The 27,328-nt window shown below is 58.3% G+C and overlaps 1 protein-coding gene across 4 annotated transcripts in view; it reads right to left on the bottom strand.

The window, feature by feature from the left end:
- Window positions 1-630: 630 nt before the first annotated feature.
- The window catches only part of CNTFR (ciliary neurotrophic factor receptor), a 39,497-nt gene continuing 12,799 nt past the window's right edge, over window positions 631-27,328 (bottom strand). For all 4 annotated transcript variants that reach the window (XM_007176892.2, XM_007176891.3, XM_007176890.2 and 1 more), the window contains exons 3-10: window positions 18,602-18,686; window positions 14,210-14,443; window positions 7,126-7,243; window positions 6,786-6,952; window positions 5,539-5,702; window positions 1,880-2,060; window positions 1,363-1,531; window positions 631-1,271 (exon numbers count right to left, since the gene is read on the bottom strand). In XM_007176892.2, the coding sequence (XP_007176954.2) occupies window position 1,271; window positions 1,363-1,531; window positions 1,880-2,060; window positions 5,539-5,702; window positions 6,786-6,952; window positions 7,126-7,243; window positions 14,210-14,443; window positions 18,602-18,686 (1,119 nt within the window). In that variant the 3' untranslated portion in view covers window positions 631-1,270. The remainder of the gene's footprint in view (window positions 1,272-1,362; window positions 1,532-1,879; window positions 2,061-5,538; window positions 5,703-6,785; window positions 6,953-7,125; window positions 7,244-14,209; window positions 14,444-18,601; window positions 18,687-27,328) is intronic.

Raw genomic sequence — 27,328 nt, 5'->3', positions numbered from 1 at the left:
CTCACTGCAATCTAACCCTGGGGTAAACCTTGTACTCCGTGATTCCCATCCTGAAGCACGAGTCCAGTGCCTGGTCACGTACCAAGTGGCCTCCTTCGGGCAACCTCCCTGCCTGCCCAGGCCACTCTGCGCTCTGCACTCTCAGCCCTGGCTGAGCTCCAGGCCTGACCTGCTAGAACCCCGGCCTGTGTCTCCTGAATGGCAAGGAGGACAACCCCTCCGCCCCGAGGATGAAGCCTGGCCTCCTCCCCTTCTTGCACCTCTGCCCCGTGGGTAAAGCCGGGCCTGGGCACCCGTGGAAGGCAGCTCCAGAGATGACCCCTGACAGACCTCGGCCCTGCCAGGATTCAGTAGCCTCCGGGGCTGACTCGATGCCCCCCGCGTGGGACCTGCCTCACTGGGGCCCCTTGTTCCCCACAACTCTGCCCATGGCCTCCAGGGAGCTCTACCCTCCAAAGAGGCGGGAAGCCCCATCCCCGGACACATCTGCCTGAGAGCTGAACTGCCTCTCCCCACCTGTCTGGAGAGGGCTGTCTCTCTCCAACTCTAACTGCTTCCCTCCTCCAGGCCTGGAAGGGGAGAGGCCCTTGGACAAGGGCTACCCTCCCAAAGTGGGTCTGGTCTAAGGACTCATGAAATGGTGACGTTTAATGAGAACCCCCCACCCCCGTATATACATCTGTAAAAAATTCAAATACAGCAAGTTACCACTGAGTCAGACTAGAGGGGACTGACAGGGCATTAAATACTGCGGGGCAGGAGCAGGAAAAGGGGAGGGTCGTACAAAACAGGGGCGGAGGCGGGGCACTGAAAAGTGTGGGTGCTGGGGGAAGGGGATGGCCGGGCCCCCCCCCCAGCGTCAGGAGCTTATAATCTGATGGTGGCAACAGAGACCCTGGAACAGACAGGAGGCTGGGACAGGAGGCGAGACTGTGGATGTGAGGGGCTCCCCTCAGGCCCCCCAAGGGCTCCTGGGAGTCGCTGGCGTTGGAGGGCCCAGCCCCAGGGCTCAGGACGGAGGTGTGGGTGCTCTTTGGTGGGTGGGTTAGCTGCATGGCCCCCTGCCCTGAGCAGGGAGGGGGGCCGGCGTGGTGTGGCGGGGCTGGGGGGCGGCAGGCCCGGGCCTGCCGGGGTCTCTACAAATTGTGTCTCAAGAGAATGCCGAAGGTCCTCCTGCCCGTGTGCAAAATAGAAACCGGGGTCTTCGGGCTCAGCTCCGGCCTCCTGCTCCTCTGCAGGTGCGCTGGCATGTCCTCACGGGATGCCGGGCTCTGGGGGGACAGGGCAGGAGGCTGTGAGGGAAGAGGGTGGGGTCGGGGTCCCCTCGGGCTCCCCTCCACCACCCAGCCTCACTCCACTTACCAGATCAGGAGACTGCCGGCAGCGGCGGCAGCGGCAGCCAGGGCCAGAGTGACGAGGACACTGATGAAGAAGGGCGCTGAGGGTCCTCCGCCGCTGCCCAGCTCCCCGGGGTCACAGATCTTCGTGGTGGGTGGGGGTGCCAGGGAGCTGGTGGTGCTGGTCGTGGTCTCTGGGGAACATGGGGGAAACTCAGGGCTGGGCCGGGCCGGGGCTGGAGTCCCACCTCCATCTGGGGTCCACAGGCACACTGCTCCTGCTTCTTGTGTCAGACCGGGGCTGCCTCTCCTGTCAGACAGCCCCTGCCTCACCCATCAGGCAGCTCTTTGCTTCCCCAAGGCACACAGAGGACCCCTCCATCCAGAGGCCCCCACCGGCAGTGTCCAGACAGCAAGGACAAGGAACAGCAGGGGCTGGACAGACCGACGAGAGTGTGGCAGCCACACAGACTGTGGAGACCCCTGGAGCAGATGCTCCAAGTCCCGGGAGGAGCAGGAGGGAGCCCAGGGGGCGGGCTCACCGGGGGCCTGGGCCTCGGTCGTGAGGTGTCGTGGCTCCTCAGTCCAGGGTGTGGCGTGGGCGGCCACACTCCAGTCACTCCACGTCCCAATCTCATTGTCCTTGGCCGCCACCTGGATGATGTACTCCTTTCCAGCGTAGGCATCCGTGATGGTGTGCGCTGTGCCATCCGACAGCTCCACCTGCAGCCAAACCACGGGGTGGGGGGGGGTATAGGGACGGCGGACCCTGGGGGTCACGAGAGTGAGGCACCCCCAGAAGAAGTGAGAACACTTGTGGGGAGAGAGGAGTGAAAACACCCCTGGAGGGAATGAGGACTTCCCTGGGGGGAGGACACTGAGAATATCCCTGGGAGAGTGAAGACTTCTCTGGGAGGAGACCCCCCCTCCCACCACCACCACCCACCCCCCCCCCCCCCGCAGGGAGCAAAGACAGTCCTGAGGGAGGAGATCTTTAAGGAGATGAGAAATGCCCCGAGGGGAGAGTAAGGAGGACTTTGCTCAGTGTCTTCACTCTGCTGTCACCCCAGCTCTCTCACTAGCCCCAGCCCAGTCCCGACCTCAGTTCCAGCTGGAGGCGACAAGAGGAATGGGGTGAGAGAGGCGTAACGTTGTGCTGCCCTCTCCCACTCCATCAAGGAGCTGTTTAAAGGGAAGGTTACAAACGCAGGCATGGAGCTAGGCTGCCCGAGTCCAAATTTTAGCTCCATCCCCTACTAACTAGGTGACTAAGTTACCTAACTTCCACATGCCTTGCGGTCCTCATCTGTAAAATGGCGTTAATGATCTCTCTCACAGGGTTGTAATGAGGACTCAGGCACATGGTGAACACCAAAGAGACTTCAGCCAGCTCTGTCGTTATCACGGGTTCCAGCTCAGAGCCTGGGCTCCCAGATGCCCGGCGCACCCACCAGCCTGGCCCTAGCTGGGTCTCCCCCTCAGGGTGGCCTCACTTATGGTCATCGCCCTACCTGAGGTGGGAAAGGGGTGGGGGGGCAGCTCCTGGGGCGGCAGGACAGCAGGACAGCTGCTCCATTTCCTCCTGGAGGCATGGCCACCCCACCCCCGCCCAGGCCGGCCCCATCCTGAGGGTCTCCCCCCACCCTCCAGGCTGGCCTGCCTGTCCGTCGCCCCTCCCAGGCCCAGGCTGGGCTCTGGTTCATCTCAGCGGCACCCGCCGCCTCATTAAGGCGCCTCGTAAACAGGGGCAGCCGGCAGGGGCGGAGGAGGGGGCCCGCTCTGGGCCACGTCTGGCTTCAGGGCTTTTTGGGTCCCTGTTACACTCTTCCCCCAAGAAAACCAGGGTCTGGGCTACCTGACCTGACAGTCTGTGAGTCCATGTGCGTGTGTGTATGTGGATTCATGTGTGTGCAGCTGGGTCCAAGTGGGGCGGGAAAGCCTCCCAATTCCTCCAGGGTTTGTGAGCCTGAGATAGGAGGTACTGGCAAAGGCCAGAGTCGGTATGAGAGCCATTTTGGGCCCAGATCTGGGCTCAGTAAGTCCTACTCCCAGCCCTGGAAGATCGGTGGGCCCCAGAGACCCTCCTCTCCTGGAGTTGGGGCCCAGTTCCACCTCTGGTCCCCCAGTCCCCTTTTGCTCTGTAAAGACCCCCTCTGGCTAAGGAGCCCTCGCTCATTCGGCTCCTTCTCCCTCTTCCCAGGATTTGACCCTCGGGCCTCCTCCTTTGATTCTGTCCCCCGGATCTCCACATCTGTCTTCCCCCAAAGGGGGAGGGCCATGGGGAGCAGATCAAATTACCACCTCCTTGGTGGGCTTATGGTGGGAAACCAACCGTACCTCTAGGAATGTGGCCTAGAAGTGCAGTGCCCTCCTGGAAGCCACATCTCCTAGGCCTGGGCCCTTCTTGTTAGGTTGTCACTGATCCCTTAATCCAGCCCCTTAAGAGAATGGCTCCACAACTGTCAGGAATTCCCTAGTTGCTGGCATCCGCCTTACCTAGGAGTCCTCCATCCAGTCTCTAGCAGCAGACATCAAACATGCCCTCCCAGCCTTCCTGCTGAGTTAGGCCCAGAGCAGAAGATGCAGGGAACCCATGCTGGGTCCCAGGACTCGCCTCCCCCTTATCCATGCTGAGACAGCCCCTGCCAGACCTCATGGTGCCCATTCTTGTGTAATTCCTGACCTGTATCTCTCATATCCTCCTGAAAATCCAAGTGATGTTTCTCTCTGCTCTCCCCTCCACTCCCCCTCCCAATCATACACCTGCCTCTCTCCAAGCTTAAGGACTGGGGAGAGTCCATTCTGTTCAGAGCAAAACTCAAGTTCAAAAGAGCCATAAATCTAGCCAACCACAACACCAATGTGACATGGAGCAGGGATAACATGTGCCACAGGCCACTCACGTTCTTGCCACGGAGCCCACATATTTTGCTCTGCCCGCGTCAGCGTTGGGGTCAGCTCTGCCCACGGTGCAGGCCAGTGGGTGGCCTTGGCATGTTAGTCACACGCACGTAGGGAGCATGGTTCCTGCTGGGGGCCACGTGTGTGCGTGCATGTTCCCGCGTGTGTGTGGTAGGCAGTGTGCCAGGTCCACTGCAAGGCGTGTGCACTGCGACGCGCGGGGCTGCTGCCTGCAGCTAGTTAGCAGGAGAGGGGGGCTTGTGAAACTAGACCCTGGTTATTAGCAATGCATTAGTCGCGGGCAGCTGGCCAGGCGGGAGGGACTCCGGACTCTGTCAGGGAACATATGAGCGTGTAAGCAGCCTTTGTGGGAGCCAGGCCTGCAACCAGGACAGGCGCCCTGGAATCGAATTACGCGCTTTAAAGGCCAGCTGGGAGAGGCGCAGGAGGAGATGAGGCTGGAACCAGGTGGACACGGTGGGGGCACAGGTTGACCCTGGGTGCCAGCCTGGGTGGCCCCAGGGTGCACCTTCCCAGCCCCAGACGTAGCCCACAGACCTCACAGGCCACATAGCACCCACAGCCCTATGGGCCCAGGGCCCTCAAGGAGAGAGAAACTCAAGTCTGCCCCAAACCCCTGGCTGCTCCCCAGAGCTCGCTCTCGTAACTTGATCAACATCCCAGACCACAGCCTGACCCCATACTGCCCCCCGTCCACTGCTTCGGTCCCGGTCCAGACCACCTTCTGACCCATAACTTTAAGCTGACCTCTAAGGTAGACTTGACATTGGAGCCATGACACTAATCACGGCCTGAGCTCACACCCTGGATTGAGCTTGACTCTATTGCCAGATTCTGACCCCTTGGGACCATCTGTGAGTCCTTGAGGACAGGGACTATCTTGCCCCTTGGGTCCAGCACAGGCTCAGAGCCTGGCCCAGAGTGTAAGAGGGAGATGTCTGATCAGGGCTGAAGCCAGAGGTAAGAAAAGGGAAACACTGCCTGCCGTCTGCCTCCCAGCATTTCTCTCCACTACCATGCGGAGCCACAATGACAGATGCGTTCCTGTTGCCCTAATGGGGGTCACCAGGAACCCCTAAGGACCTTAGATCAGGACATCGCCCTCAGCTCCATCCATCCTTCCAGGCCCACCTGGTCCCTTCTTCCCCCCGGAAAGCCTCTCTGACTGCCCTCAGGCTTCACATTGGAACAGCTAGCAGCAGGGATACGGGGGCCTCCCATGCCGTGTGGCTCTGATTCGGGCTCTCGGGATCTGGGCAGGGCAGGGTTGGGCACTCACATGCTGCCACTGGTCCAGGATGAGGGGTCGATAGCGCAGAAAGAACTTGAGAGGAAAGGACTCGGGGTCAGGCCAGGTCGAGGGGGTCTGCCATGTCACCTCTAGCCGGCGAGGGTTGCTGGGCACTGGTCGGGCTACCACGTTTTCTGGAGGGTCAGGCTTCACTGTTGAGGAAACACAGCTTCAGTACCACACTGATCTCTTGGAACAACCCCATTTCGTCAACCCCAGCCACCATGTCAACCAATGCACATCAATCATCATCGCTCTTCTCTGTTGTCAATTTTGGCAACCACCGTTAACAACCATCTCATTACTTCCACCTTTCACATCCCTGTCATCACCAATGACGGTCACTATAGTCACTGTCACCAGCTCATGGTATCAACATCATAAATTTCATCCCATCATCAACCCCATCCTCATGATGACCAGCATCCCAATTACTAAGCCTATGTCATGCCCTACCATTACCCTCATCATCACCTGGATCACCCCAGCCTGTACCAGCATCATATACTTCCCCAAGCCTGGCTTTTCACCTCAACTTTTCCAGTTCCAAACTGAGACACGGCCTCCCTTGGAAGAGTCTGGGTTTGAAGCTGCTCTGTGGGTCAAGGTTAAAAGACGGTCCACAGGTGTTGCAGATCTGGGTTGGAAGTGGGCTGAGGATCTGATGAGAGCATCTAAGGGCCCAGCTCACATAGCAAGAGGCTGGCTGGGGACCCAGCCATGCTGGGGGTGGGGCAGGCAGAGGCACAGGGTCTGGCCGGGGTGGGGCAGGGGCGGGCAGAGGGTCTGGCCGGGATGGGGCAGGGGCGGGCAGAGGGTCTGGCTGGGATGGGGTGGGGGGGAGGGCGGTATCTCTCCCAGTCCTGTCTCCTGTTCTGACACCTCATTCATCACAGGCCGTAAGGAAGCCATTAGCGTTGGGGGGGGGGGGGGTGGAGGCTGCAGCTGCACAAGGGTCTGGCCCAGCCTGCCCCCCTCCCCCTCGTGCATGCTCTGGGAGCCAGAGAGACGATGGGAAGAGCCGCTGGAGAGGTCTCTTGGCCCTGGCAGGTGAAGGACATCCACTCAGATGTTCACAGGTATATACATGCCACGCATATATGTACACATTATACGTTCCACATATACCTGGGCACACAATGTGGACACCCCCACCAATGCTCATATACACGTTGGCAAACACCCACTTACTCCCACTGGAGTATGCAGCAGGGACCCACCCCCTCCCCACGCACCAATGGTGAACTCGTCGAAGGTGATAGCTGTGGCGTTGTGGCCCAGAGCGTTGCTGACACTTATCGAGACCTTGTACTTGACGGTGGAGAACAGGTGCATGTAGCGGATGTGGCAGCGGTTCTTGAGGGCCGGGTCCTTCTCACAGACCATAATCTTGGAGCCATGCCTGGGGAGGGATGAAGCCCAGGCACCGTTACCAACATCAAGGTCGGCTAGGGCAGAGGCTGGGGGAAGGTCAAGCCCAAGGCTGGGCTAGGGTCTGGACTGAGGGCATGGTGGGGGGCTGGGGGAGAGGTCAGAGGTCAGGGTTGGAACCAGGTCACAGGTGCGTCTACTCACAGCACAGTCACATTGAAGGTGTTGGGGATGTAGGTGGGAGTGGGCAGATGCCAGCTGCAGTAGAAGCCCTTGGGATAAGTGTTGGAGCGGCAGCTGAGTACGGGCTCCCGCGGCGGCACTGGGGGTGAGGACAGCACGGTCAGGGCATTCTTGGAGCCCCCAGTCCCCTGCGTTAGTGTGGGGACAGGTGGGCCCCAGAACCCCAGCTCTCCCCCTTCAACCCATCAGCGATGCCAGAGGTGGCGGGGGGAGGGTGCTGTCAGCGAGGGTCTGAGGCTTCCCAGGCCACAGAGAGCCAGATGTTTAATTAAAGGAAAACGGGCTGTATGGAGAGAGAGCCCCCCCACCTGCTCAATGGAGGCGGGAACTGTGGGGAGGCCTCAGCTCATCGATCACAGGATGGAGGTGATGTCTGGGGGAATCGGCCCCAGCCCCAAATCTCCTGCCACACTGCGTCCATTTCCAGAGGAAGATTGTGCAACAGAGGCCAAGGGGGGGGTCTTGACCGGGTCCTCTGGTTGGTGGGGTGATCAGGGTGCACGCCCTGGAGAAGAGACATCCCAGGCTTCCCCTCGGGAGAGAATGAGAAACACGAGGACAGGCCTGGTGGCTCCACATGAACGACAGCACTGGGCGGCTGTTCATATGCATGTATGTCACATATGTGTCTCTGTGTGTGACATGAATGAGTGATGTGTGATGGTATGTGTGTACGTATGTAGGAATGTCTGTGTATGGCTCTCAGAGCACATGACTATGTGTGACTGTGTGTGTGTGCAGAGAGGAAGCTGCTGTTCCCTTGGTGTGTACCTCACCCCAGCCCCAGCCCCCAGCTTCTCCATCACAGACCCCTAAGGAAGCCCTTTAGGAAACTTCCTTGGTGGTGCAGTGGTTAAGAATCCGCCTGCCAATGCAGGGGACACGGGTTTGAGCCCTGGTCCGGGAAGATCGCACATGCAGCAGAGCAACTACGCCCATGAGCCACAACTACTGAGCCTGCGCTCTGGAGCCCACGAGCCACAACTACTGAGCCCGTGTGCCACAAATACTGAAGCCCATGCCCCTAGAGCTGGTGCTCCGCAACAAGAGAAGCCACCGCAGTGAGAAGCCCACGCACTGCAAGGAGGAGTAGCCCCCGCTCACCGCAACTAGAGGAAGCCCGAGCACAGCAACGAAGACCCAACGCAGCCAAATATAAATAAATAAATAAATTTATTTAAAAAAGAAAAAAGAAGCCCTTTATATGGTCAGCAGCTGCCTTTACTCTGGGGAACGCGGAGGGCCAGAGAGGGATGGGGACCTACCTGTGGTCACACAGCAAGCCAGAGCTGGTACTAAAACACCAGGATGGGGATACCCACCAACACGACCACACACACATACTTGGGAAGTCCTCTCTGCTGTCTAACCACTCTTTTTGCTGCTGTGAGCACTTAGCCCAGCTGTTCCACCCTCGGGCATTTGGTAAGGCATGAGGACAGCCGGCTCAGGTTCCTGGAAGGAGGCAGCTTCTGTGATCTGACCCAGGCAAGGCATGTCCGTCCACGGCTCCAGGGACACTGACACCTCCCGCCTGTGCCCCCCCACCCCGCCCCCTGCCTGACAGGTGGACAGGAAATGGGAGGGGGGCAGCTCAATAAGCCAGGGACGGTGAGGGGGAGTGCATGTCCACACTTGCTGAGTGGCCGTGGTGATACTTGGGGAGCCGTGGGCTTCCATCCACAGTGTGCACGGGATTGCGAGTGACTGTGTGTGACTGCGTGTACGTGTCCAGCATATGTGAAGTACGTATGTACTGGGGCCGAACCCCCAGGGCCCGATCTGGCTTTGCAGCAGGGGAGATGAAGGGGTCAGAGAGGCATGAGGGGAGCTTGTATGTGGCAGGTGGCAGGTGGCGCGGGCTATGCTGTGGGCAGAGGTGGCTCCAGCCCCTGGCCTGCAGGGGAGAGCTGGAGGCCAGCTGAGCCTGCACGAGGGGCAGCCTGCTTTCTGCCCGCTGCTGCCTGCCTCCCCCAGGAAGCCTTCCTGGCCCCACGTCCATCTTGTGTCTCTTCCATGTTCATCCTGCGCGCCTCACGTACCCCGTGCCTATCTGCCCAGGGGCACAGAGGCGTGCGGGGGGGTGGGGGGTGGCCAAGGACACAGGAAGCGCCTCGTGGGGGCCTGTGGGCCAGGCCGGCGTTGGCAGCCACCCCAGGAGGAAAGGACATTCCGAGGTTGGCTGAGAAGCCTCCACTGCCCCCTCCTACCACCACCCTCCCTTACCCCCAGCTTCAAAGGAGAAGGGCACTGGGCGGGGGGCGGGGGAGGGGGGACTGAAGCCTGCAGAGTCAGCTCCCTGCCACCTGGGACTCTTTGGAGGGCAGAGCGGGCCATGGCACTGGACTCGCAGGCCCCCGCACCCGCCCAGCCTCCCCAGTGGCCGGTTTCCTCCATTTCCCTCTGACCGTCCTCCCCCCTCGGACCCGTCTCCCCTCAGACATCCCCCCGCAAACCAGTTCCCCTCTCTGACTGGGCAGGTCATGGGGGGCGGGCGGGGGGGAGGGAGGGCAGGCAGGGCTTTGTCTGTCATCTGGCTACTCCAGCCTGGCCCTGGGCCCTGAGTAGGGAAGGGCTTGGGTTTCCTGACAGGGACCAGGTTTCTCAGAGGGAAAAGGAGGAAAGAAAAACAAAGAAAAGGAAGAAAAGGAGTGACTTGCTGCAGCTGGAGCCCAGCTGAGGGGCCGGGTGGGCGGAGGTGGGTGTGCTGAGAGAGACAAAGTGTGAGGCTGTGGGACAGTGTGCAATTAGGAGGCCTGCTGGGAGCGTGCTGCAAGTCAGGGGAGAAGCTGTTTGTAAGATTGCCATTGTGAGGCTGTGTGCGTAACTCCGAGAGGCTTCCTGTGTGTGACTGGGACTCTGGGCAGCAGTCTTGCTGCGATTGGCTGTGCGTGGCCGGGTGACTGCATTTGTGTGGGGCTCGAGGTGAGGCTGTGTGACTTGGGGGTTGTCTACACGTGTGAGGCTGTGTGGCTGAGGTCCTCCGTGTAAATGCGCTGTTGTGTGTGAAACAGTGACAACGGGACTACAAACCTGAGACACTGCGTATGAGACGGAACTTAAGTCTGAATGCATTTTTCGAATTGTGGGTGTGGGAAGGTGCCCAGAATTCCAAGTGTGTTCACACGTATGAGCTGAACACCGTGTGAGAGCATGTTAGAGGCTGTGTGTGAGCAAAAGCCCATACACATACGTGTCATGATATCACATACAGGCATGCTCCTGGATGCCCAGACTTCCTGAATTGCCCCCATGGGGGCTCCTGAGATGCCCAAGTGACAGCATCAGCCTGTGGCAGGGCGTCCCTGAGTCCCACGCGGGGCTGTGTGTGCGTGTGCATGCGTGCGTGTACCCCCGCTGGCCCAGGATTTGTTTGTTTTCCTAATTGGCTTGTTTTCCCATGTCCAGCCCACCAAACCGCATGTTTTTCCTCTCATCTCGCCAGCCCGCCTGGGCTGGAGCCCCCAGCACGCACGAGGCCTGCCCGCCAGTTCAGAGAGGAGGAGGGGCGGGCTGCCCACACCCCTGGCCAGGCCAGATCAGGCCAGGCGGGGCGGGGTGACCCTTCCAGCTCCAGCCCTGCCTGGGCCGCACCCACACTCCTCCTCCTCCTGCCTGGCATTCAAGACCCATGGCCTGTCCTAACCTTATCTCGTGACATCCCTCGAGGCACCCCAACTTCTGGACTCCTAAATGCCCACCATCTACCCATCTTTTCCCCCCAATTTCTTCTTCAACCACAGGCTGCTCTCTCCTTCCCCACCAAACAGAGCTGAGGAGGAAGCGATGCTGAACCAGGGGTTCAGGAGCTCCTGTCCTGACCAATCAAATACAAATATTTTAAACCTGGACAAAGAACTGTCTATTTAAAATCAGTCACTTAATCTCTGATTTATTTCAGCTTAAAATCAGAATGACACGGAATTAGCAGTGTCTAAGGAAACAAAAGGATGCTACTGAAAGGAACCTTGTGATCCTGTTTCCTAATGTGGGGGGTCCTTCCATCACCCTGGGTAGGGGCCTCCTTGCTGGTTGTGACCATCTGCCTGAGGGCAGGAAGGTGGGTCAGGAGGAAGCAGTTCAGGGATCAGCCTGGTTAAGGGGACTTTCAACGGAATATTTTTATGACCAGGTTCCCTTGGAAATAGAGACATGAAAATCTTATATGTTTAGGATAAATATTGAATAATTTTTAGTCTGAATGGCCCACAAATCAGGGGTAGCTTTGTCCTGTTCTCTGAGCACTGGCGAGAAGGATAATTTGATATTGAGTGTTGCCAAACCCAGTCTCTTGTTACTAATATAAAGTGACTGAAACAATCATGATTAATGTCCCCTGTTCCTCTGACCAACTCTTTAGAAGGAAACAAGGCAATGAGAGATAAGTATCTGTAACTAATGCTACAGCCAACTCATGGCCAGCTCTCCTCTGACAGGCAGGGCCTGGGGAGTGATCAGCACTATATATAAAAGGTCTGGGTTCTGGTCACAAAGGGCAGCTGTGGGTATGGCTGCAGGCATTACATCTAGACCCAATCCCCTTCCAATGACCTCTCAAAGAAAATCGAGTCATCAGGAATGGGGGCCCAGAGCCACCAAGGCCCAGCCATCACAGCCGGCCTTGTCCATCCTGAGGACTTCTGGGACTCGAACTGAGAAGACAAGGGTATGGGTGACTTGTACCAAGTTGGCCTCATATTCCTTGCACTCAATATATGGCCTTTTTCCCCATGTAAGGGCCCAGGGCTAGGCTGCATGGTCCACTTCTAACGTACCCTGTGGTGGGCCAGGGAGGACTCTGGTGGGCTGATCCTGCATATCTCAAGCTGGCCGACAGGGGTCACTCCACCCTCGGTTTGCAACTAACGCGTTTCATGATGACTGCCATCTCTCCAGTTTAAACACATAAAAGAGGTTTTCTGTGGGGAAAGGAACATCCCTACCAAAACATACCTGTACCTCTCCTCTAGCCCCACTGACGGGTCAGTGTTGTGGCGGACCCTGAGCAACACTTCAGCCTAACATTTCCCACGGTTGTCCACACCAGTCTCCTGATAGTGGGGAAAGGGCCTGCTTCCAGGTCCCTCAAGCGTCTCCTCCCCTCAGTAGCTCCCAGGAGTAAAGAAACCATCTTCAGACAGTGGGGTGCATCACCCAAGTGGGATGAGGCCGGAGAAGCTTGAATCCTTGGCTCAAGAAGAAAAGAAGCTATTTTCAGAGTATTTACTCTGTCAGTTGGTGCCTCTGGCTGAGCTCCAGAGGCCTGCCCAGATGACCATCAGCAACACTGATAACCTCACCATCCCGATGCTCCAAACGCCTCTTCTGAATCACACTCACCTGCTCTTCCTTCTACCTTCCTGCCGCCTCCTTCTCATCTTTCATCTTTTTGTGGCTCGTTTCTTCCATCAACCCCTTTTACAGTGATGGTCTTCAGGGCTGGGTTCTGGGTCCTCTTCTCTCCTCATCCCACAATCTCACCCTTGGCCATCTCACCCCCTCCCAAGGAGTTAATGCTGACACCCCCCCAAATTCCCGTCTCCAGCACAGGCCTCTCCCCGAGTCCCAGACCCTCAGATTCACTGGCTACCAGCCATCAACTCCCGGTTGTCCCCCGGGGACCACAACCCAACATGTCTATAGCAGATGGTGGTGCTGCAGATCCCTCACCCGTACCCGCTGACTGCTTCTGCAGTTATTTGCCTCAGAGCTTTCTTTGGCCACCAAAACCTGCATTGCCTGTCAGGGCATCAGGCCAAAAGTGCTGGGGAATTAAAGCAGCCCCACCCCGACCCCTTAGTGTATAAGCATCTGAGCCCCCGCACTCCTTAGGCAGGAGAACTCTGAGACACATTTTCTGCCTCGGTTCCCGGGGCTCCCCCAGCGGGTTAAGCGCCAGTTGCCCAGAAGCAGTGGCTAGATAACTCCCCCTTTACCGGCTAGCTTAACTTCCTTTTCTATCCCTTTCCCATTCCCTTATGATGTTTCTGTCACCTGCCAAACAGACTACCTGTATGCAAATTCTCACCTGATTCTAGGGAAACCCAAACTGAGACACCGTGTAAACAGAACACGCTATCTTCTCCTCCAGCTGACCCTTCCACCTTGTCTCTGTTGCAGCGATTGGTACCACCAGCCGTCTTGACTCTTCCCACTCTCTATTCTCCTGTCCTCCCTACCTCCAATCCATCACCAGCTCCTGGAGGTCCAATCGCCCCCTCTCAACTTCCCCAACTCTATGCCCCGGTCCTAGGTCCCCCTCATCTCTCCTGCATCCCAGCAACAGCCTCCTTCCTGCCCCCGCCTTTGCCCATCCACCTGCCTCCCCGCAGCACAGAGAGAGGGACCTTTTAACAACATGACTCTGATCGTGTCACTCCCCAGCTTCTAGGATCATGATCTGCCCCGTCCCCTCCTTCAGCTCCCTTCTGCCATTTATACCAACCCAAGTGGCCTTTTCATGCCCTCCCAGCCTCTGAAGCCTATGGTCACACTCAGCTCTCTGCCAGAAAGAACTTTTTCAGTGTATCTTCCAAATCCTCCAAGTCTCCATGTGCTTCACACTCCAGGAAGCCTTCCTTCTTCCCTGGAGCTTCCCAGAGTGCCACACCTCTACCTGCATAACCGTATACCCCATTTTCTTCCCTAAGGCCCTCAGGGCCAGACCCTGTGAGAGGACACAGTGGAGTGAGGCCACTCCAGCTCGGAGCTGGGACTCTAGGATTCTTCCCCACCAGGCCCCAGGTGGGCCATGCCTGCCAGCCCTCCTGTGCCCATCTTGTCATAGGGAACAGGATTTCAGGATCTCAAAGATCTCCAGTGGGGGTGGATACAAGTGCAAAATGCCAGGGGTCTGGACTCAGGGGGTGAGACTGGGCTCAGAGGTCAGAAGAGCAGGCTCAAATACGATCAGAGAGCAAGGGTCAGGGCCTCCACCACTACCACCAGGAAGGGGCTTTGAACCGGGCCAAGGGTCCGGGCCTCATGGACAACGCCCTTGAGTGAAGTGGGAGGTCAAATGAGGGGTGCTGGGAGTAACACTTACAGCCCACATTTAGGAGGACTTGGTGGCGCAGGTGCCAGGAGTCGCGGTGGAAGCAGGCGTAGACGCCGCTGTGGCCCAGTTCCAGGCCACGGAGCACGAGCTGAGAGCCATTGAGCAGGTCAGGGGCCAGGTCTGTCCCATTCACCCGCCACGTCACAGCTGCATCCCAGTTCGCCGTCCCACACGGCAGAGTCACGTCTGAGCCCAGGCGTTTGTACTGCACATGGGGTGTCTCTGTGGGGGGCAGGGAGGGCACAAGGCAAAAGTCACAGGTCACAGCCCCACCCAGCACCCCCAGGCAAACGTGCACGGATGAGAGCCCGTGAATGTGCACAAGTGAGGAGTCCAGGCCGAAAGGCTCTGAGTCTCACGGTGTGAGTGTCCTGGGGAGATGAGGGGTATGCAAAATTCCTGTGCGGCCGTACAAGGGTACAGGTACATGAGTGCCTCCAAATTCGTACGTGTGTGTGCACGTCTGGGGACCGTGTGTGTATGTGTGTATGTGTAGAGAGTTTGTGTAGCGTGCTGGGAGAGAAGACCCAGTTCACCTCCAGTCCCCAGGTCCTTTTAAAAGTTTTCCTGACCCCCACGACCCCAACCTCTTGCCACCAACAGGCCCAGCCCCAGTCACTGACATCTGCTACCCAGGCAAGCTGGGGCTGAGGGGCCCCTCTCCTGAACTCCTCCCTCTGTCTCTTCCCATCTCTTCATCTTCCCCATCCTTGTCTTTCTGTCCTGCCTCTCTCCCTCTCCCTGACTCTGAGCCCCTGACAAGCCCCCCGCTCCCAACCATACAGAGCTGGGGCAGCAGCAGGAGAAGGGAGAATGGGCAGGGTCCAGGACAGGAGCCCTAGGGAACTCCTGGCAGCTGTCAACATCATCATGAGGCAGGAACTGCTTGGGATGTGGGTGGGGGAGTGCTGGGACTGAGGGAGCTCTCTGACCATTCCTCTCTTGCCCCCAGGAGGGGCCTGTCAGAGCCAAAAGCAAACCCCAGCCCTGGCCTCGGCAACCCAGGCGTGATGGACGGAGCCCAGGAGACTGGAGTGGAAGGGCGGGAGGGAGCACCTGTTGAGAGGCAGCGCTAGGTGGGGAGGCGAGTGGGACAGAGGAAGTCCAAGGCACCGATTCTACAGACAGCCCCAGAGAAGCGGGCACCGGGAGATGCGAATCTACCCTCCTCATCCTGCCTCCCAAGCCTGGAAGGACAAATGCTTCCCTGATCCCAGCCAGATCTGTGGAGTGAGGGTGGGAGGGGCAGAGCGAGGGGGAGGGGGGCGGGGGAGGGGTCGCGGGATCCCTCGTTAACACTCCCTCACATCTCCCCTCCAGAGAGCCACCCCGCAGAGTCGGGGGATTTTCAGAGGCAATTCCTGTTAAAGAGCCAATTAAGTTGGGCCAGTGGCCTCTTAATTAGACTTGTTAACACCACCAGGACTGCAGGGGGTAGGGATCCCCCCCCACCCCCCCGCCCCATGCCGCCAGCCGCCCCCTTCCCTCCTTTATAGACCCCTCCCCAGTTCTGCTTTTCTCTGTGCTGAAACATCTGTCCCTGTTTGCTGCCTCGGTCACCCTCCCTGTGCCGGGGATCTCTCTGTGTCTCCAGCTCTCTCCCCCGCTGCCTGTCTCTGTCTCGCCCCTCTCTGAGCCTCTCTGTCCCCGTCAAAGGAGAGGGAAGCAGGAAACCCAGCCAGCCCTGACCACTCGTCTGTGGGGCCTGGGACCAGCCGAACAGAGGATGAACAGGCGGAAGGGTGGTGGCCGGGGGGCCTTGGAGGCCACAGCTGTGAGGCTGGACCAGAGACTGACTGGGGGCCTCCCTCTGACCAGAGGCCCAGTGTCCATGGCTCAAGCCATAGAGCCCCCCCAGTCCACCAGCCCTAGCCACTGAGCCCCCCTCCAGCCTCCCTTCCAAAAACCTGGAGCTTCCAGGAAACACGCCAAGCCCCTCTCTCTGCACACACACACAAACACACCCCCACCCCCCGCCCCAGCAGAGACTCTGCATCCAGCGGCCTGAGGAGGAGGCTGAAAACTGACCATCGTGGAGGGGGTGTGGCCATCACGGTCCCAGCAGCAACACATCAACACTGACCAACAGCAGCTCAGAACTAACATGGCCCCGGTATGGCCCTTTAATACTGGGGGGCAGGTACAGCCGCAAGATAAGGAAACCAACCCAACAGCACAATGAATGTAATGGCAGTGGGGTAACACGTGGGGAACCCTGTCTGCCTCACAAAGGAAATGGAAACACAACCTGACAACAGTGACAAACCAACCATGTAAGGGCAGGGCAGGAATGAAAAAATGACAACACAATGACAGATGACAACTACAGGCCACAATGCAGAGGCAGAGGGGGTAATGTGACATGACAATCACACAGTGTCACAACTGCTACAATTAACACAGCAATGGCAATACACACAGCCATGCAACAGCTCCAAAGATGGCAGTGATTTAATCCTTTGTCTCTGGACAGCTTTCCTCCCGCCCCGTGGGTGCCCCTACTGATGTGCTGTCCATTTCAGAAATTAAATCAAGCAGCAGGGGGAGGATGGGCTTCTTGGCCCTGACGCGGTGACAAATGCTCCAAAGGAATCAGCTGTGAAAAGGTTGTTAGAAGCCAGGATAAGAGACAGAGACAGGATGAGGTCATGGACATGGAGAACACACAGGGACAGAGCTGACGGCTCCCTCACACCTGTGCACATGGGCTCACATGGGGACCACATGCTGGAAACAGTCCCCCCAGGCGTCCTAAGCAACTTCACATCACCATACACATAGGATGAAGACAGTCACCACAAAGAAGAAAAAGCACACACAGGACAACCATCCACAAGGTCACAGCTACGCAGGGACACTGTGCCACTTCAGGGACAGTAACACCTGATAAAAGGCCACATGCATGCACAGGAAGGGCGCTGTCACCCAGAGGCACAGTTACACTTGGGGACATGGTCTCACACACAGAGAGACAGTTTAACAGGGACACGAACACACGAAGAGACAGAAACAAAGAGAAACTAACAAACTATCACACATGGGGTACAGTCTAAACCACAAGGACACAACCCCACAAAGGCCACGGTCACACATCAACTATGTCACACACAGGGCACAGCCCACAAGGATATAACTACACAGAGAAACGCACCCAAACAGGGACACAGCCTCACTCACACAAGCACACAGTCTAACGCACAAGGACAGTCTCACACTCTCAGAGATGCAGCCTATGCCCACACACAGGGCAGGGGCGAGGCCAACGGGAAAGACCACTGGCGGGCCTAGGCTGGTCCGGTCAGCACAAGAGCCCCAGGCAGGCCGACTGCAGGTGGGGGTCGATGGGCTGGCCCGGTGGTCCCTTCAGTCCCTGCCCACTGCGGAGCAGCCCTGGGGCAGGCCAGGCTCTCTCTGGGCCTCAGTGCTGGGCTCACGAGGAAGAGGCCACAGGAGCCTCGACCTACTGCCCTCCTTGAGCCCACAGCCTTGAGGGTCATGGAGCTCAGCCATTAGGGTCTGCTCTGCGCCTGGGCCCCAGAGATGCCCCCACCTTCTCTGCCTCTACCTGAACCAACTGAGGTGGGGGGCAGGACACAACCAAGGCGGGGAGCTCCCTACACTTGGAGGCTCCCTCGTTCAAGGAGTCTCGAGGTCAGACCTCGTCCTGACGTGGCTGTCTGAGGTGCTGCCTCAGATGCAGAAGGGCCAGTGGCAACGTTTCCCAGCAGGGGTGCAGCTCCTTGCCCCGTGGTCTGTGAGGACGACTCAGCACTCACTGGACAAGTTGTGGGGGAGGTGCAGGAGGCTGCCAATGGCGCAGCCTGAGCGATCCCTGCCCCCTCCAGCCAGCCCGGCTCACTGACCGGGCCCCTTCCCTGGTGTGCCAGCCCTCTCCCACTTGTCACCCTGCCCATCCCCACACCTTGTCCTCAGTCTACCATCTCTGTCCCTGTATTCCTTCTGGGACAAGGGGAAATATTCTTACCCACTGTCTCTCTCAGTGCCTCCCACTGCACCCCCATAAATCCGAGGGGACCCCATTTCACCAGGTACTGTACAGGGCCCTGCCCCTAGCTGCCCCCAACTCCCATCCCACCTGCCTGTACCCTGTATCAGTGCTAGTGGGCAGAGGGACAGATCATCTCAAGCCAGAGATACCATCAGCATGAGACCGCCCAGGAGTGACTGGGGGACTGTGTTTATGGGACGACATCAGTGGGTCACCCCGTATATCAGTGTCATATGACTCATGTTCATGTGTGACGATGCCAGCCTATGGCAGTATGTGGCTCTTGGGTGGGTGCGTACAGCTATGCTGGGGAGGGTTCACGCTCAGTTCCCAGAGGGGGTCAGCAGGGAGCTCCCCCGCCCAGCACTCACCCTGTGGACTGTGTCTCTGGGCGTAGACCACGGCAGCGGCAGCGGCAAGCACGGCACAGCAGGCCCATGGGACAGGAGCAGCCATCTGTTGGGAAAGAGTGGGCGGCGGGGAAAAGGGGCAGCATCAGCCCAGGCAGGAGCCTCCTGGGGAGCCCCCCCTCCTCTCAGGCAAGACTGGGAAACCCCAGCCCTAGGGCCAGGGCACCTTGACCCCAAATGCCCTTCTTAATGGGGCTCAGGATCCTCTTCAAGCAACAGAAAACATTATTGGCATCTGTAGGCAGAGGTCTGCTAAGATGGTAGAAGGCAACCTACAATGGTTTGTTGTTCAGTACAGCCGCTGGAGGCAGGATGGGTTACAGATCACTGGTAATGCTAGGGCCATTTTTCTAGGAAAAAAATAACTTCACTGGTAAGGTTAGCTAATTAGCTATAAACATCACAAACTGAAAGGGTGATGTTCTAACTTAATTGGAGGTCTATACTTCTCCAAATTGCCTTGAATGAAAGGCCCCCTGCCACGCTCCTGGGGAGAGAGCCCCTCGGATCTGCCCCTGCCATGTTCCCCCAACCCACCCCCATCCCCAGGTGAGCCTTGCCCCACTGGGCTCTGGGAAGTTCAGAGCAGCAGGGTACCAGGGCAGTGGTACATTGTGACCAGGTCACATGTGGCTTTTGCTTTAGTGGACACTTAATGATCATGAGAAGGATGAGGGATTTTCCCTGTCAGGGACCACAGCCCGTCCTTCAGCCCAGGGGCCTGGGAGCCCCAGCCCAGCAGATACGCATCAGTGTCTACACACTCCCATGTGGGTACACAAAGCACACTCAGGACATGTTCCCAGAAGCCAGGATGGATCCAGTGGCCCCCCTACCTGCTGTCCTGCTTCCTGGGATGGGTCCAGCTGCTCTCACCCCACTCCACCCCAGCACATGCCCATACCTGAGGGCAGGGAAATAACTATTTCCTGCAGGAAAGGTTCCAAACCTGACTCTCCTGCCCCAGTCTGAGGAGAGAGGGGGACTGTCAACAAGACAGAAGCAGAGATCCAGAGAGGGACACTGCCAGACACTCAACCACGGCCACTACCAGAGGTACAGCCAGACACACAGAGGTACAGCCAGACACACAGCAAAGACACTAGCCAGAGACACTGCCCAAAACAAGAGACAGAGCCCCAGAGAAAGAGCCCACACACAGACTGGAGAGACTGTGCCGGGCACGATCAGACAAAGCCAGAGAAACAGGTAGATAAACCAGATAACTAGCCAGAGACACGGCCAGAGAACAGCCAACACACAACCAAAGGACCCGCAAGAAACCCTGTGAAAGACTCGGCCAGACGCAGGCAGACATAGAGAAAGAGTAAGCAGCACAGGCAGAGAAACCATCAGCAACATAGCCGGAGAGCCAGAGACACTGTCAGAAACCATGCCAGAGAAACTGCCTGACACACAGGCAGAGAAATACCAGAGGAACCGATAGACACAAACAGGCATACACCCAGGAAAACTGCCAGTGAGAGAGCCAGAGACACAGCCAGATGCTCAGTCAGGAAGTATCCATACCACTCAAAACACTGCCAGGGACATGCAGACACACAGTCAGACACACTGCCAGAGAAACAGCCAGAGACACTGCAGACAGAGCTACAGCAGGGGAGACAAGTGTGGCTGTCAGCCTGGAGCGGCGGGTGGGGGAGCCGGAGAGAATCTGACTTCCGGGGCCTCCTCTATGGGAAGGGCTCCTGCCTACCCACTGCTATACTCGCCCCTCACCAGGCGAGCCCTCCCCTCTGCACCGGGCGCTCCTCCAGCTACAGCCCCAGGAGCTCCGGCTGCCCCTCCCTGGCACAGCTCATCTCTCTAGGCCCCAACTGGCCTCGGCTACCCCTCCCACATCTGTGACCCCTGAGGCCTTTGCTACCACCTGGCCTGGCTCCTGACCCTCTGCCACTCCCCCATCTTTAGCTACTCCTCGGGCCTAGGAGGGTAAGACAATGGCCAAAGTCACAGTCAGCAAGTGGTGGGGCGAAGAAAGGAACCCAGGATGAGCCAGTGCTAAACTCAGAGCAATGGAACCCAGGATGAACCAGCACTAAACTCAGAGCAAAGGAACCCAGGATGAACCAGCGCTAAACTCAGAGCAAAGGAACCCAGGATGAACCAGCGCTAAACTCAGAGCAACCGGACCCAGGATGAACCAGCGCTAAACTCAGAGCAACCGGACCCAGGATGAACCAGCGCTAAACTCAGAGCAAAGGAACCCAGGATGAACCAGCGCTAAACTCAGAGCAACGGAACCCAGGATGAACCAGCGCTAAACTCAGAGCAACCGAACCCAGGATGAACCAGCGCTAAACTCAGAGCAACCGAACCCAGGATGAACCAGCGCTAAACTCAGAGCAACCGAACCCAGGATGAACCAGCGCTAAACTCAGAGCAACCGAACCCAGGATGAACCAGCGCTAAACTCAGAGCAACCGAACCCAGGATGAACCAGCGCTAAACTCAGAGCAACCGAACCCAGGATGAACCAGCGCTAAACTCAGAGCAACCGAACCCAGGATGAACCAGCGCTAAACTCAGAGCAACCGAACCCAGGATGAACCAGCGCTAAACTCAGAGCAACCGAACCCAGGATGAACCAGCGCTAAACTCAGAGCAACCGAACCCAGGATGAACCAGCGCTAAACTCAGAGCAACCGAACCCAGGATGAACCAGCGCTAAACTCAGAGCAACCGAACCCAGGATGAACCAGCGCTAAACTCAGAGCAACCGAACCCAGGATGAACCAGTGCTAAATTCAGAGCTGGGGCTGAAGAAAGAGAGATATGAGGCTGGAGGCCTACCTGGTCCCCACCTCAACCCCTGCAGGGTGCCCTCAGACCCTCCCCGACCATCTCTGCCGTCCTCCCGTGCCTTTTCCTCATAGCCAGGAAGATACTCCACCTCAGAGCCAGCCCACTGCCCACCACACGGGAGAGGAACCAGGGCATCAGGAGGCAGACGGGCAGGCAGAGTGGACAGAGGTTAGATCACAGAATGGGAGTAGAGGGACAGGGTGGTCCTCTGCTCCCTGCTCCTTCCTGGTCCCAGTTGGGAGGGCCGTGCGGGTGAGGAGATGGCCTGGCACGAGTGTAAGGCATACAAGCAAACACACACACACACACACACACACACACACACACACACACACCCAGGTCCCCACAGGGGGAGGGGTGGCTTCTTCATCAAAGTCGCCTCCATCAGCCCGATGAGTTACTGTAAGGGCCGGGCCCTGGGCCAACGGGGCTGCAGCCATGGGAGACGGGCGCTGCTGAGAGCAAGCGCTGCAGAGAGGGGGGATGGGGTACCACGACAGATGCTGCACGGCTGGGGACACCCAGAAAAGGGAGAGACCCAGGGAGGGGGGAACAGAGAGGCAAGGAGAAAGGGAAAGCAGTGAGCGGAGACCCTGAGGGACAAGAAAAGACCAAGACAGGGAGAAACGGGAGAAGAGGCACAGGAAGAGAGACAGGGAGCATAGGACATGGGCAGAGATTCAAGGACAGAGGGAGAGACAGGCCCAGAGAGAGTGACAGAGACCCCGGCAGGGTCTCTGTGCCCACCAAGAGCATCTCTCCAAGCCCACCCACCTCCTGCAGTGTGAGGAGAGGATGCCGTCAGTGCAGCAGCGCTGGCTGATCCGAGACAAGAGCAGGGCTTCCTGAGGGCTGGAGGGCTTCTGCCTATGAATCCAGGAGCCCAGCCCCCAGGGCATAAGGGTGGACAAAACCCCCATCCCACCCCACCTGCAGGTCCAGGGGGCCCCAGGCCAATTTCACTTCCCTCTTCCCTCCGAGTCCCAGCTGGACCCATTCCCAGGTAGGGAAGCTGAGACCAGAGGCATCCAAGCTACACCTCTGCCCTACCCTAGCTCACCTCAGGCCACCCATCCCAGGGCAAAGAGCATCTTTCCCAGGAATTTTCCAAGTCCACACCCCATGGCTCTGGGATAGATCTGGAGCATAAATCCCATAAAGCCCCAGATGAGGGCTATGCAAACTGGCCCAGGCTCCCTGCAGACCCTTCCAGAGGCCTAGCCTGGCCACCAGCCCCAGCCCCAGAAATGAGGAGGGAACAGAGGGCACCCCGCTAGCAAGTGCCCAGCAGCCCAAACCCCTTGTAAGCAGAAGCCCAGCACCTCTCCTGACACAGAACCCCACAGTGTTGCCACACACATACACACACACACAGGTGACACATCAAGAGACAACCCTGGGCCCCCAACTTACTGTCACTGTTCCACCATGACACAAAGACATTACACACTGATAACAACACCCAGTGAAAATGACACAGTTGCACAGTTGACAATGACACACAGGGATATTGACAGTCACCACAGTGACAATGATGCAGTGAGTGACAGTCACACACAATGACATCAACAAACAAGGCAATGACACCTATTGACACTGACACAGTCACAATGACAGTAACCTCAGAATCAAAGATGCAATGAGACTGACAGTCACATAGGCTAACAATGACAGTGACATCCACAGTGACACAGGGATGTTGACAGACTCAGTAAGATGGACAGTCACACAGAGTAACACCAGCCCTCAGTAATGCTGACACCACGGAGGCTGACAGTCGCCAGCAGGGACACTGACACAGTGATACGTTCCAGATCAAGGACCTCAACTACCCAGTTTCTGGCTTAGGATCCAGGGCCCAAGACCCCTCTTGCCAGCCCTGGTAGGAGCTCAGGTGCCCTGCACCTCAGCCCTCAGCCCCTGCCCAGCTGAAGGCAAAACCTAAGAAAGGGAAGTGTGAGTCTGGAAAAGCCTCTATTTACCCCTGCAGAAACAAGGCAGTTTAACTTATTCAACCCAACCCTGGGGAACCCCTGCCACATCCAGGATGGGACTGGGGGTTCTGGGCACCACTGCCTGGGGCCCAGCTCTGACTGCGTGTGTGTCGACGTGCAATAGCACGTTCTGAGCTTCGGGCTTCAGGGTGCTGGCTGGTGTGGGTGTGTTGAGGGTCAGGTAGGTTCAATCTGGCCTGGACAATGAATGAACGGGGAGGCCCCACGTGGTACCTCCGAGAAACTGAGATCCAGTGAAGGTCACTGGCCTGGACCCCACCCCCCTCGGCCTGGGGCTGGGGTGAGGTCAGAAGCATCCCTCTGATGGAGGGCATCTGGCCCACAGCAGGAGCCAAGGTGACATCTCCATACCTTCCAGTCTCCCTTGGCAACCCCAGACTCCAGGATCCCCCAGGGTAAGGGAAAAGGCACTCTGTGTTCGGGCCTCATCCCCTTCTTCTCTCCCTACCACAGCCCTAGAAGATGCATCCTGGGAATGAGGCAAGAACCCAGGGCAGGACGACCCGCTGATTCAAAGGCCTAGGAAACTCTAGGGGCCTCAGACCTGCAGAGGAATTAGGGTGGAGGAAGAGAGACACCTACACTTGGAGACAGAGAGGGAAAATGAGAGACAGAGCAGGGGCAGAGACAGGGACAAGGACATGGTGGGCAGGGAGGAACAGCGCTGGCTGCGGGGGAGGCTGGGAGAGACAGTCTGCGCGGGCGGGAAGCTCCAGGATGGGGAGGAGGGGCTGAGGCCAGGAGGCCCCCAGATCCCACCAGGCCTAGGCAGCCTGGACAGCGTGGGCGGTGGGGGGGGGGCAGAGGCCTGAGCGGTCCAGAGGCTGGGGGTGGGGCGGAGGCCAAGGAGGGAGGCCTGGCCCCTGGCAGCTGGCCCGGCAGGCCCCCCATGGGGGAGGGGGCGGGCCTGGGTCAGGGGCCAGCTCCTGGGCTGGGGCCGGCTGGCCATGGGGCAGGCTCCTACTCCCCGCGGTGTCTCCCCCTGTCTCTTTCTCCTTTCTCTCTGAATCCAGACCTGACCCTCCTCTCAGCTCTCAGTGCCCCCACCCTAAGTGGCACAGGACCCAGAAGCCATGCCTGGGTTTAGGACTCAAGCCATATCTCCTCCTGGGCTACCCATCCCCACCCGCTCCGGGAGCAAGCCCCCGTGCTCAGGGGAAAGGACCCCACCCAAACATATGCCCCCTCCTCCCCCGCAGAAGGGGGCAGGAGAAGCTGAGCACCAGTGGGAGGGGGGCCAGGAGGGAGGCAGGGGGAGCGGTCCCCCAGCTCCAGCCTCTGGCTGAGGCTGTGGAAAAGGAGGCGGCCCAATGTGAGTGAGTTGGGGGGGGGTGGGTATCCGCACCTGCTGTTGTGACCTCCACAGCCGGAGATGGGGGCCTGGGGGGGGACAAGATTCCGATGGATTTTGGCAGCAGCCTGGACTCTGAGCGCTCAAACCCCCCACCCCCCAGCCTCTTGCACCGTGGGGACCCTGAGATCAGCATGTGCATGCCCTGCTGCACGTGTGTGCGGGCGTGTTGCGGGCCTCCCATGACGGGCCTGGCTGGGCAGCTGGGAGGTGTCCTGGGGAGATGGGAGTCTGAATCCCACCAGCCGTGCGCACATGTGGAGCCCCACTCAGGGGCCTGCACGCTGCCTGGTGACCTGGGCACCGGCTTGTATATGCTCACATATGCAGGCCTGGACTTAAGCAGCCCTCTCGGTGCAAAAGGTCTGGGCTTTCTCCCTCAAAAGTCATCTGATCCAGCCCCCTGCCTCTCAAATGGGAAGCAGGAAGGGGCAGATAAGTTCATATCCTCCCTTTGGGCACATGGGCTCTGGATAGCTTCACAGCACCTGAGGTACAAGCGCCAAATCCCTCATCCCCTAACCCCAGTCCAGAGTCCCTTCTGGCTTCTAGAAGAATCAGGAGGATCCCTCTATCCAGAAAAGGCCCACACACCAGTCGGGTTAAGTCCAGGGGGAGTGGGGGCTTGGGGGCTGGCCTTCTTGGAGGGACAGATGCTGCAGCAGGAGGTTAGACAGCTGGAAGAACTCCATGAAAGGCGGGGGATGGGCAGAGCAACAGGGTTGACTGAGACCTCCCTCCGCCAACAGGGGAGCAGGCTCTCAGCAGATGAGGCAGGGGCAGGAAGGAGGCTGCAGAGCCCTCCATGGAGACAGAAGGATGGACAGAATAGCTTTCCACACTTGGGGGCTGGGACAAAGACCTATTTGCCTCAGCATCTCCCACTACACCCCACCCCTGGCCCCATCACTGCTATGGTGCAGACACACCCTCGAATATATACACAGAGGTTGATGCTTGCAAGCTTGTGTGTGCACGCGTGCACACGCACACACACACAAAGGGGGGTGGGGGTGGGCAGTGCATGTGAAGCATTGATGTGTAACGAAAAGAACTGAAGACAGTCTTTCCGACAGAGCCAGAGGTGAGCAGGGGAACAGAAACGTCAACTGTCTTCACGTGTGCTGTTCTCCCTGCCCCCCAACACGCACGCACACTGCACACACTACTTCTGAGGAAGCTTCTGGTCTGCTGGGCAAAAGCAAGCCATCCTTCCTCCCCCTTCCTCCCCTCCGCACAGTGGGGAAGCCAGAGCAATCTGTTCCTGATGGGTAAACACAGGCATGAGTATGCGCGCACACATGCTCACACACACACCAGTGATTCAGGGGTACGTGACACCCAGTGCTCACTTCACCCCAAGATGGGACGCACACTCGGGCTCTCACTACCACTGGCAGAGCTTCCCAAAGTCCCCCACCTCCACCACACACAGCCAGAGCTTCACAGACACACCCAGGCAGCCTCTCGCTGCCACAGGCACTTGGAGTCTCCCATCACAGCCACTCATCACGGCCTCCCACGTGGACACCCGCTGCCACAGCCTCACACACGCTGGTATGCGCGCACACACGAATCACAGCCACAGTCACACACAACAGACTCTCTCACACGCACTCAATCAAAACAGTCCTGGTCTCACATATGGATACCAGCACCCACTCAGAACACTCACCCTTCCACACAGATAACAGAGCACCTCCAGAAACGCAGAGCCCCGCCCCCTCCCCGCCCCCCCTCCCCAGCACCCTCAGCCCTCACACCCCTACGCTCAGCAGTAGGAAATAGATACATACTCCATGCTGGGACCTCGGGTTGCCTGGCCTGTGCCTGGGGCAAGAGAGGATAAAGCTCAGGGTGGCCTAAAGCAGGAAGGGAAAGTTCCTGAAAATCAAGGAAACAGACTATTCCTTACTCAGCTCCTTCCTCTCCTGGCCCTGCTTTTGCCAGTATTTGGGAATGAGGGGAGATCCTGGCCAGAGCAGAGGGGTGAGGGAGCCCCCGGGTGAAGAGATGGTGGCACTGGTGGCAGCAGGAGCCAGCAAACCCCAGAAACCAGCCTGCTCCCCAGGGCCCTCCTGCCTCACCTCCTCACCCCCTCTTCTCCAGGATGAGCGGCAGCAGCAGCTCTCAGCCGAGCTACCTGCTGAGTGACCCCAGGCCTCTTCAAAACCTCTCTGTGCCTACAACTGTCTATAGGGAACCTGAATGTCAGGGCTGGCTGCAGGAAGGGAGGCAAGGGGAAGGAGATGAGGCCTCGACCTCAACCCCCAACCCCTGCCAAAGCCCTGTCATCACTGTCAGACCCCAAAGAGAGATGGGGACAGCACTGGCCAAGCCAGTGCTCCTCTGACAAACCACTGAGGACAAGAATCCTAAAGTGTCCTTGGACCCTGCAGCCCCACCTCCCATCACAAGAGAGGACGCTGTGTCGCTGTCCAGGCAGAAAGGAATCCAGGCTGTGCTGGCAGGGCCCCAACTGGAGAACAATTGGCA

Source organism: Balaenoptera acutorostrata, chromosome 6, assembly GCF_949987535.1.
Source record: "Balaenoptera acutorostrata chromosome 6, mBalAcu1.1, whole genome shotgun sequence".
NCBI classification, from domain to species: Eukaryota; Metazoa; Chordata; class Mammalia; order Artiodactyla; family Balaenopteridae; genus Balaenoptera; species Balaenoptera acutorostrata.
Note: the sequence above shows the minus strand (reverse complement) of the source record. Positions and strands in the feature narration are given on the sequence as shown.